Source organism: Vitis vinifera, chromosome 6 (assembly GCF_030704535.1).
Source record: "Vitis vinifera cultivar Pinot Noir 40024 chromosome 6, ASM3070453v1".
Taxonomy (NCBI): Eukaryota; Viridiplantae; Streptophyta; class Magnoliopsida; order Vitales; family Vitaceae; genus Vitis; species Vitis vinifera.
The window spans coordinates 5,404,319-5,416,377 of record NC_081810.1 but is presented as its reverse complement, the minus strand read 5'-3'; the positions used below and the strand labels follow the sequence as shown (position 1 = coordinate 5,416,377).

Below are 12,059 nucleotides of genomic sequence, written 5' to 3'. Positions count from 1 at the left end.
TACATATTTTTTCGGAAATAATAGGATGTCTTAAAATGTAAATTAATTATTTTTTATTTTAGTTTCATAAAATTTAATAAAAATAAAATAGATAAATAATAAATATAAGAATAACGAAAAGGTTAAAAGAATTATAATTTTTTATTAAATTATGTATAAAAACATAAATTAGTGATTTTTTTTTTTACAAATTTCTTTGTATTTTATAATCTTGGACACGGGAGTTATAATTATTTTTAAAAATAAATTAAACTTAAATTTTAAATTAAATTGTATCCAACAGAATCATTTTTTTGCCATCCCCACTGTTTACACCCCTAACTAATAACACTGTTGACGCCATCACGTGACAAGCTCGTGTGCATCAACATCGTGGCCTTCGTTATCAATTTAATCACTCGACAATTCGACATGTTAATCATGTTAGGCGGCTGGGCCATTTTCAATTCATCGAAGCCACGTGTCCCTAGTTTGTCTGTTTTCTACTCAGTATTTGTTTTTTGGGTTTTCTCCCTCCCCTGTCTCAATTTCTTAATTTTTGTTTGGAATTTTTTTCTGAAAGGCAGAAGCAAGAGTCACCTGACCATAGGCTACCTACCAAAGCGGAGCAAATTCACCAAAAGCATCCGATCATTTCTTCCCTTGGGAAGTGCTTCAGATCCTATGCATCCTTGAGAAAATCTGAAGACTATGATCGGGGTGAGAAATTTTAGATTTATTGTGACGGCAAATCTATGATTTATTTCGGTACTTTTTGGATTCAAGTTTGATTTATCATTCCCTTTGTTGCTGACAAAATTTTGGAAGTTTACTTTCTACATTTGTCGGTTTCCCGGAGAATCGGAAACTCGCCTCAGCTGAGCTATGTAGAGGTGTTAGACTCAGGAGAGTGGAAGACTCCTGTGTCTGGAATGCAAAATTGTGGTTGGTTTCCTTAGGATTGAAATGATGAAAATATGATGTTTAAAATTTTGGTTATTTTCTTTTCCTACATTTTCTCTGCAAGCGAAGGGAGCATTAGGATCTTCAAATTCTAGAAATTGATTGTGAAAGAATTTCGCAGTTGGATAAAACATGATCCACAAGGAAGCGACCCCCACTGAAATAGCATATGATTATATTAAGACACTGAAATTGTTAAATCAATGTGTAAAATCCAGGGTTCAGCGGTTTTGTTGTTCTGATCTCAAATTATTCCCTGAGTTCATACCTTTATTGTTATATCATATGATTGTTAAAAGTTTTCAGAAAACTGGTTATCTCTCTTAAATATTCTTACCTCCTATAGTGGCAAATGAGCATTTGGTAGATTCTTTAGGAAGGTGAGGGATAATGTATTGAAAGGATCAAGTTATGCAATTACATGCTACTACGGCTCCTCGAGCTTGTTGTAAATTTTTATATATACCATTAAAGGATTGCGTTTCTTCCATGCTGCCTGCCAGGCACCCGCAAACACACAATTGTTAGGGTCTTAGGACTTAGAATCCTTTCTTGGGCTGGCTCCCTATAGATCTCCCCATGCTCTTAAGCATGCACTTAGCTGGCACATATAGTTGGCTACTTGGCTCAAGCTCTATTAAATTATTTTAGTCACTTATGATTCATACTTTGTTACAGATTAACAATGACATTAGGTTTTTTTCGTTTTTAATACAAATATTTACTAAGTGCTGGGCATTTAATCTCTAGGAATTTTTTTAACAATGCATATATGCCTACAATGATATATAGTATATCACCAAAATTATGTAGTATGATAGTTTGTGCCAAAGGAAAAAAAAAATTGAAGAAGAAGAAAATTTCCTTCAATGATTCCATTTTGTTCATGCTTTTTGCAGGTTTACATTTACATGTGCTTCATTTAATGTGGTTTGAACAAGGCAGTTAGCATTCCAAGCTGTACTGTATGCAGTTTCGAAATGCCATATGCACACTTCTTATATTATAAAGGATTCAGTGATGCCAGCAGTTCAAGCAATTATTCGGTTTGATCTTTGATTGTTTATTCATATGGTACCTTGTAGTTTGCTTGTTGAACAACTGTGACTTACCGAGTTATATAATTTTCTCAATGGGCGATGCTGTGCATAGCCATGGTTTGAGTAAGAACTCTGACACAATTGGTGTCGTCAATGGAAAAAATGTGTCTAAAAAATGTGTAGTCACTTCTGGTTCTGAGGCTTTCTTCCAAAATACTCTTAGACACATAGGTTCACTAAACCATGGTAAACTAGGAAGGGGGAATGCTAGGCATGTGGCACTGTTTTTCCTCAAAGTTGCTACCCTAGAGATGGTACGAAGGTTCTCAAGAGCTAAATGCCCATTTGCATGGCGTGGTCTTCAGGCAATGCAAGTTCTCTGCTATCCACCATTTAAATGGATCCAAAGATGGGCTCCCTTCAAGGGTTTGGTTAAAGGCATGCAGGTACATTCTTGCATTCTTACATATTCATAAAACTATTACATTTGATTTACCTTTTACCTTCACTTGGATTGATATAGTTTTAACATTCATTACATCTTTCAGCCTGCATAAATTCAACTGAAAATTCAATGTACTTAAAGTCTTATCATTGATTTAAATGCTGCACTAAATTATCGTTGCTATTAAGGAGAGACTCATGGGTTAAAGATTGAATCATGAGATAAGGATACGAGTGCACTATTTGGGTTGTTTAATTGTTGAAGTTTCTTTTACTTAGGTAATAGTTCAAAAACCTCTATGATAGAATCTAGCTAAGTGACATGGAGGTGGGTACATATGTCAAGTATTGGCAAGGATGAAAATATTGGAAATTCACATAATGTATGGAATAGTTGTGATTGAATCTTACAAAAATATCGAATAGAAATTCTGGAAAAAAAATTCAATGGGATGGAAATTGATAAACTCATATAAATACAAGAAAAAAACTCCAAAAAAAAATGATAAAACAAATGATAATGCACATATTATAGTTGTTCTTTTTAAGAAAATAATATACATATGATAAAATTTGTCACATTAGATAATAATATAATGTGCGTTGGCAAGAAATATGAGTTTTGAAAGTGTATACTCAAAATTAACGTGGAAGTAAAAAATTTTTGAACTAGTATATATATATATAATAAAATTAAGGACATTGGTCAAGAATATAATGTATGTTATGACAAATATAAGTTTTAAAAATGTAAATAATAAATATTACTGTGGAGATAGAAAAGATATATTTTATTGAACTTTATTATATGAAAATATATTACATTTGATTACTTAAAACACATCATATTTATAAAATAGTTTAAATTTTGCAAAAAAAAAAATCTATATTAAAAAGCTAAAAAGTATTGTAATTAATATTTATATATATAGATAGACAAATAGATTAATAACTTTAAATTGAATTTTTAGTTGTTTGCAATTTCATCATTAACTTTATCTTTTTTAATTTTTAAAATAAAAAGATTAAAATGATAAATATTGTAAAAATTTGAAAATAAAGTGATAATTATTTGGCAATTTTATAATTTTTTAAAATTATAAAAAATTACAAATATATATATATATATATATTTTAAATCTCTGATATATGCTGGGACTGATTTTCCACCGTTTATTTTGCTTTCACACCAGAAACATTGGAAATTTTGTCCAATTTTGGCAATACATGCAGATTTTTTCATCCTGGAGTATTTGCATGTTTCTTTTCTAGGTGTCCAATTTGTTTACTCCCTAGGTCTTAAGATGCAGATACATGGAAACATTCCCTAATTTCTATTTTTTTTCTTTTTAATCTTCTGTAGTGTTGCTAAATTATATCTAATGTGAATTGTTTGATCATACATCACTCATACTGTTGCAACAAAGAAATAGACTATAAGAGTCTAAGGTAGCTTAGGACGAACTAGAAACCTTTTATTTTTTATTTTTATCTTTTTTAATTTATTGGTCCAACCTATGAGGTACATATTTAACCAATAGTCTTGTTGGAGACATTGCCCATACACCAATCCTTGTGATATCTGGGTCTCCATATCCTGGAAGTCCATGTAAACTTGGGTGTACCAGAGAAGTCATAATTTGCAAGACATGTAAAGGACCTGTGCATCATTCTTTCACATGAGCAACTTCAATCCTTCAAGGTTATTGTAGGTCACATGGGTGCATTACTTATTGATACGGTGAACCTGGTCAAGAATACTTATTGGTTTGTTGATCATTTTTAGCAACTATTTTTGTTCTTAAACCTTTGAAAGGTATTTTCCTTTATCCCTAATAGTTATAAATTATTTTCTATGTTGCCAGATACTGTCAAGGCCATTGTTAGTTCTTTCAATTGCAACAGCTTTCTCTGATCAGTCAGAGTGTACTGATGAAACTTCAGATGGTAGCAGTGGTTCTCATGGTAACAATGATTCTCATGAATGTTCAGAACCAGAACCACATGCTGAGCCATCTTCTTTACATTCTGCTCCAGATACAAGGTACATAAAAGGGTTGAAGCTTTCAAGTTAATATTTTACAGTGTTTTCACATATTAAGTGTTACAGAGAAAATCAACAGATTAACAGGCTGATGGTAGACTATCGTATCTTAGATGTTCTAGGTAAATCTTTGATATGTTACTTCAAGATGGTTGGCCTAAAATACATTCCATATTATGGTATATATTTCTATATGACAAGAAAACTTATATTTTTGCATTTTCTTGAGCCAGACACATTAACTCACATGCATCTTAGGTGCTAATCTGTTTATACACTTCTTTTGCAACACATTTTATTTCAAGGTTGCTGTGTTGGACACCACTGTGCTGTTTGATTTGGATATTTTTCTTAATGGATTTTAGTATATAGATGTTTTTAAGCCAATCCAAAAATTCCTCAAGTGAGGGATTGAGGAGAGCTAAAGATAAGCTAGGTTTATTCTGTTTTTCATTATACAAACTATTTTCTGATGTAATCTCTAGTACTGTTGTGTGGACTAGCAAAATGTGAGACATGCATCATTTGTTTATATATGTACCTTTGTAATTGATTGCTTGTTCTGGGTTACAATGTGTGGACATAGACACAAGTGTCATGATTTTACTGGACATGAGGTGCCTCACATGAGCGAACATGGGGGTCATGTGAACAAGTGTTCAGCACTCCAATGGTTGTTCTGGGAAAGTGTTGCACACATCATAGGTTTTAGGTATCATTTGGACTAGCAACTTTGCTCTAAAGCACATATTACTGCAAAATCTTCATAGTCTTCTTGGTTACTGATTTTATCAGACCATTAGTTCTCTTCCTTGCTAGTTACTTGTAGTGCTTCCATGCACTTTGCAGGATTTTTTATGTTGATCCTCAAAGCATAGCATCCGAGAAGTGGTTGCAACAACTTTATAAAGAGCTGGAGAGACAAGGCATTAGTTTACCAGAAAGGTGATTAAGTGGTTATCTTGCATTGAATATCATCTGGCTATATGCAACCTTTGCTTTAATTCAGAATGAGAACTTAATGGAAATTTTGTGATAAGAAACTCTATATAGTTTTTTAAAGTTCGGGAACCTTGTTTTTTATTGATGCTTTGATAAATTATGGTTTCATTATCCTCTTTACCTCTTTAAAACTCTTTTCTCCAAATTATGAGGTCCAATGAAATGGTTTGCTGTTTTCTTATATTTAGAACTTCCATCAGTTGAAAAATCAGCTTGAATGGTTGATCTCCTTCCAAGAGGATAATTATAAAACAGCTGTTTCTTTATAGTTTTCTTGCAAAAATTACTTATCAAAAAATAATAATAATAATAATTTTGTTGCAAAAATTGTGCAAGAATGCATTTTTATTTAATTATTAATTTATTGTTGAGGCATGATTTATAATTTATTCATTTATTTATTGATGTATTGCTTAAACTAGAGCAGTGTGTATGAATGCTTATCTAGTCATATCCGATGATATTTCTTTGTTTTGTGTATGGTCACATCTATTTCAGAGAACAGTGCTTTTATAGACTAAAAGGGATGGCCTTTTCAGTGTATGGAAATATAAACACCAAGACTATTTATTACCAACAAAATCTACTGTTGAAGCCAGAGCTTCTAGGCTATAGGACTTAAAAAGTGAAGAATGTTCTACTTCTTTCTTAATATGAGTAGGAACTTCCACAAATGCTGAGAATCATTTATACTTTTAAAATCAATAATAAACCAATTAAAAGGTTGGGGTTTATAAAAAGGGAAAAAATAGAAAGAAAAGAAAAAAGTAGTGAAATTTGTGTTCTTGTCTGAGATATGAACCCTGGTTATGCTTCAGCCATTACATGCTTAAATTTTGTTGGTGACCCTTGGTCCATACAAGTCATGTTGATCATAACCTAGTTGGGTTAGTTTCACAATTCTCTTGTGCTTCCTTCTCTCTTCTTTCCTTCTCAAAACCAAGTCATAATCACCCACCTCTTATTCTTTTCTTTCCACTGACCTACATACATTGTTTAGCATTTAACAGGTCATTTAAGATCTAATTCTTAGAAGGTTTTTTCTTTTTTTCTCTTTTTTTTCCAAAAAAGGATTGAATGAACTTTTAATGATATTTTGTTAAATTTCCCCTGATATTGTTCTTTTCCTTCAAAAATCTCTTTTTCATGAATTTCCAGATGTCCCCTTTTTCCCATCATTAAATAATGGGTATCCACTTGCTGCTGTGTTCTACTGGCTGGGATTGCACTTTACATTTTCTAAGGGTAAATTTCACTCACCTCCCCTAAGGTTTAAGCTAAATACACCTAGCCACCATGAGTTCGAAACTTCGTCAAATACTTTACTTATTTCAAATCAAAGGAGAGGTAAATGAAAATAATAAATGAGAAGGGGAAGGGAGGGGAGGTATTTGATGAAATTTCAAACTAATGGTGTTTAGATGTATTTAGCCCAAACCTCAAGGGAGGTGAATGAAATTAACCCTTTTTAGTCTAATTGGCCTATCTATTTTTGAAGTTCTTGGCTTCTATTGTTACAGCAGAGCATGACATAATAGTTTTTATGCAGAATTAATGAGGATGAGCTCCGTAGATTTTATACTGCAGTAAATGGTGACTTTTCTTGCTTGCTATTATCAATTAAGAAGACAATCTTTTGGAGGAAGACATACCATATTCTTTCAGCTGAAGAACTTGAGATGTGGTCAAATATGGTCTTCTGGCATGGATTTGATATGAAGCACCGACCTTGCCTTATTGTACGCCTTGGTCTAGCATGCTTCATCTTGCCATCTCATGACAGACCTCGCTTTGCTCAAGCAGTTGGTACACTCTTTTTTCCCTTCTGGTCAATTCTGACCCTCTTTAGGTAGCCCATAGGATTCAGTTTCTATTATATGACCCAGTTGACATATCAAGACATGAGTGTGGGTGCAGGGATCCTTGTTGGATACTGGTATTTTTCCTTTGGATGTGACTGTTTGATTTAGATTTCCCTCCCCACCCCCCTCTTTTTTCACTACTTTTGACTTAAAGTGATATTGAAGAAAGAGTTTTCTGGGAGGAGAACCTTCATAATAATATTCAGGGATAGAGGAAAATATAAGAGCAAAAGAAAAAAGAGAGTGAATTTCTATCAAGGATACCTTTACCTTTTATTGGTTTATAATTAATTTTTCTTTTTTCACCTTTTATTATGACATGTCTAAATGTTTGTACCTGTTATTGAAATCCTTTTTAGCTTAGTCTACTTAATCTAAACCTGGAGGCACAAAGAATTAGATATCTAGACACATACCTGTATCTGAATCCATCCAATATACCATGAAACTATGATAACAATGTTTTCTTTCTGATTTTTTGTTACATCTATTTTCTTGCTTTAAAGTAGGGAGGGAGGAAGTTGCAGAAACAAGTTCTAAGATGACCCTTCTCTTCTTGCTGCAGAAACACCTTCTAAGAGCTTGGCAGGGGTCTTCCCAAACCGGTCTTTATAAACCCACTAGATGCATCTCTCAATAAAAACTCCCATGTGACCTAACTTAGTGGCTAGTGAGACCCAGCTTAAGACGTTGAGCCTATCTGGCACTGTAATGAAGCTACTTTGTGCAACTTCAGAGAATACATAACAGGGAATTTACCTTTGAGTTTTATTTTTCCTCATCACCAGCCTGAACCGCCTGTCCCTCTATCCTCAGCTCACACTGAAAGGCTTGGTCTCTGTCCAGATGCTGCACTTCTCCAAGCAACCTAATAACTAGGAAAAGGCTCTTTGTTTCTGAACTGATCAACCTCGAGAAACCTCTCCCACAATCTTTCCTGCTAGTTCACCATTGATTAAATCTAGCTCTGTCCAACATTTTTCCAGCTTCTGACTTAGCTCCCGCCCTTTTGTGAATCCACAACCTTGAGTCTTAAATTAACAGAAAAATCACACCTCATGATGTGATGCTTCTTCTTCTGCATATAGATGCAAAAAGAATTAAATAAAATACAACTCACATGCACACAAAAAGGGGAAAGAAGGACAAATAAAAACAAAGGCAAAGACCAAAAGAAAGAAAGAAAACATATGCAATTTTATTATTGGGCAGGATTTTTCCCTTTTTTGATGAGTAAAGATTTTTTTTAATAAAATAATTTTCTTGATTTAGGAACATGTCAGTAAATGATATGTACATCTTTCAGCAATATAAAAATTTTGGCTGGCTTGCCTTGGCAGTCGTCATTTAAACAAGCTCAGTTTACCACAAAAATTTACCATTCTTAAGGTAATTATTGTGGTTATGACTGCATGTATAGGTAATTAACTTTTAATTTTTTATTACTGAATAATCATATTGAGTTTCATCAGTGCTAGAAAATTAACTTCAACCGAGCTTATGTTAGGTTATTTTCATTGGCAATATGGATTCTAGGGCTTTTAGTGATTCATCTACTTCTTATCCTAGAGTGATTTTAATTTTCTTATTTAATTTTATCATATACTTGTCCAATTTTGAAGCTTATCTAAATGATGAAAGGTTGCAAACTGCAGTGTCCCAGATAGAGCACGGAGTCCTGCATTTAGTTGATACAGAAAATCCTCAAATAACAATCTTGTTGGACTGTGAAGGGTTATCTCCATTGAGATTTCCCATGCAAATTATGAGATCCTGTTCTTCTCTTCTGCAAGATCACTTCCCAAATCGTCTTGGCTGCTTGTTTGTTATACGACTTCCTCCAGTTGTCCGAGTTGTTGCTCAAACATTTATTCAAGTAAACTTCTTACTGATTTGGATTTGGATTACTTTCAGGTTCTTTTATTTTTTTCATTGGAATCATGGATCTTCAACCCTATGTCTTCTTTGTGTGGAAGCTTGGCTCTTTCTTTTATATATGAACATGGATCGGTGGCTCTTTCTCAGGTTCTGAAACCCATTACCCGACAGAAGTTAAGATTCGAGGGGGAGATGTACCTGAAGGTTCTTTCTGAGCACCTTCAAACACTCCCATCATATCTTGGTGGTAAATGTGCATGCATAAAATGTTCAAAGCTTAACAATATGCATCAGCCTTCCACGGATGAGGAGACCAGTAATGTGGAGCCAATCACAGATAGCAGTGATGATGAGGACCTGTCCTATCTGACTTACCAGATTGATGATCAAATGAATGATACCTGTGATCAGGTATTAAGGACTGCTGTAATGGGTGTCCTCATGTTTTGGGTTTTAATGGCTGTTATGGCGGGACTGCCTGATCTTGTCCCCATGAGGTAAGGTCGAGCACCCCTTTTTTATATCTTCTTGGTTCATTATCCTTCTTAAGGTGGCCTATTTTCATGCATCATAAAAATTGCCTTGGACACTGTACTAGTCCAATTCACATTATCTGCACGTATACAGACTCCGTGATTTTTGTCTATAGCAGTATAATAATTAGCCAATAACATTTTGTAATGCCAAACCCATCTGGCCCGTTGATGTGGTGTTTCCCTGATCTGCTGTTAGCTATGGATGGAACATGCTGAAATTCTCATTACGTTCGGACTTGAACAGCAGTCCTCACGTCTAGTAACACTACCAGAAAAATGCCCTTCACCCCTAAGGGTGGCTTTGGCGTGGGCCCAGAGAGGAAATAAATTATGGAAATGTCTATCTTTTGTAGTGTGCAGCTGATTTGCCATTTGTGTACGTGGGAACACTATATATTTACTTATAAATTTATAGGAAAAAACAAAGTTACCGAATTGGTACCATCACACTCAAAATATGGGCTGTTGAAAATGGATCATTAAACAAAGATAGAAAGAAATGGAAGGTCGTGAAATAAGGGTATAAAAAGATGATATTAAGGTATAAAGCAATATCCAATATATAGTATAAACTAATGAGGTTTATGTGCAAAATTATCAAATTCGAGTTGTACATGTGGCATGATTTGATTTGGTGTATTACGAGCCGAATTTATATAATATGGGTGGGTAAAGAGTAGGAAGCAACCCAGACTCTTAAGTAGGTCATATTTAACCATATTTATGGCTATGGTTGTGAACATGAAGCATGAGCATTTCAACCAACTTTTTTTTTTTTTTTCGAAAAATAAAAATAAAAGAAATTATTTTTATGATGCTACTGACATTTAACTCATTGTTTATCGCAGTAGATGTTGCTACTACTGCTAATTGATTATCATTATTATTTCTATTGCCTTGAAAGCCAGCTGATGAAACTCACCACATAGAGAAAATTAACCGGGAAAAATTAGTTGTCCAAGATGACAATTTTCTGGATTATTTGATTAAATTATGTTCATTACAACAAAGAGGAATGTAGAAGTAGTCATGAAACTAGAGAAACTTATGCCATATGCGTCGACAAGTAAACAATCGAATTGTGCAAATGCAAAAATCCTGAAGAACTCCATAAGAAAACACGCACAAGGAACGGGCAAAAGTTTTGAACATATTCTCCCAAATTTCCAATATCAATTCTTTCCGGAAACATATTCAGAGGAAAATATCTCCTCGGAAATGTCGGCGGGTTTGTGGTCTCACTGCAGAATACCTTTACACTCCCATGTCACAATATGGCAAGAAAGGTCTAGATTGCGAGGTATGAATCGTTTGATCAATATCAGTATCAAGATAGTTTGATAGTGATTCTTCTGGATGAAAAAGGCACCATAAGCTCCTTATCGATCAAAGGTGCTGACTTAACACTAACGTAGATGCATTTTTCTGATCCTTGTAGACCCTGACTTTGACTATTACAAGCTCCTGGAGACCCTAGCTGTCGGAAGGCACAGCATGAGCATGTGTGGTAACGCATAGACTTAACACGTAGCTTGGAAGATACTTCTGGATGGGAGGTTGGGGTGGGACGTGATTGAAGTAGCCTTAAAAGATCAAAGTGGGCTGAGCAGGATGAGTAGCAATATAGGTGTTCGATTATGAGCGACGCATGGTGCCACAAGTGCACACAGCACTACCAGCAGGTGTTGCATTGCTTGTGGGTGCAGTGCTCTACTGTTACAGCATGTGGTGACACCTTCATGTCACGCTTGACAAAGTTATGGATTTTGACACTTGTATAATTTCCAAAGTTCTTGGAGGCCTGAAATAAATTTTCTTAAGTAGTGAAATACTTTCCGGGGTTTTTAGTAATTGGAAAAAAATAGATTATTAAATTCAAAAATGGTATAAAATGTTTTTTTAGGGAAGGATGATAATCCCCCCTTGGCCAAAGAGGTCGGCTATGACATGGCATGGTTTTACCCAAGGTACATCCAATATCCTTTATGGACAAGTGCAAGGCACCATGACACACAAAGTGCTTATATAACGGCTTGGATAAGGCATAGAGGCGTGGAGATGGAACCATAGAGCATAACACATCGAATGTGGACTATGTGATTGAGACAATGTGGAATGTTAACAATTTGAATGTTCGCACCTTGATGCATGTGTTACACATGAACAATGTAACATACATGGACCTTGGGCCTGACTGAGGTCATAAGAGCATACAACCATGAAGAAAAAGTTTGATGCTAAGCAAGGATTGGCTTAGTGGCTTGGTGAGACACACACATTGGCACATGGGTGCAAAATTGCATACTCAAGA

General features: G+C 34.5%; 1 protein-coding gene across 1 annotated transcript; it reads left to right on the top strand.

Annotated features, from left to right (window-relative positions):
- Positions 1 to 460: 460 nt before the first annotated feature.
- Positions 461 to 10,183, top strand: LOC100248378 (uncharacterized). Its single transcript, XM_002281167.5, has 7 exons — positions 461 to 699; positions 1,842 to 2,428; positions 4,292 to 4,470; positions 5,320 to 5,415; positions 7,022 to 7,278; positions 8,990 to 9,210; positions 9,360 to 10,183. The coding sequence occupies exons 2-7, from the start codon at positions 2,075 to 2,077 to the stop codon at positions 9,711 to 9,713; spliced, it is 1,461 nt and encodes a 486-aa protein (XP_002281203.1). The 5' UTR covers positions 461 to 699; positions 1,842 to 2,074; the 3' UTR covers positions 9,714 to 10,183.
- The last annotated feature ends 1,876 nt before the right edge of the window (positions 10,184 to 12,059 follow it).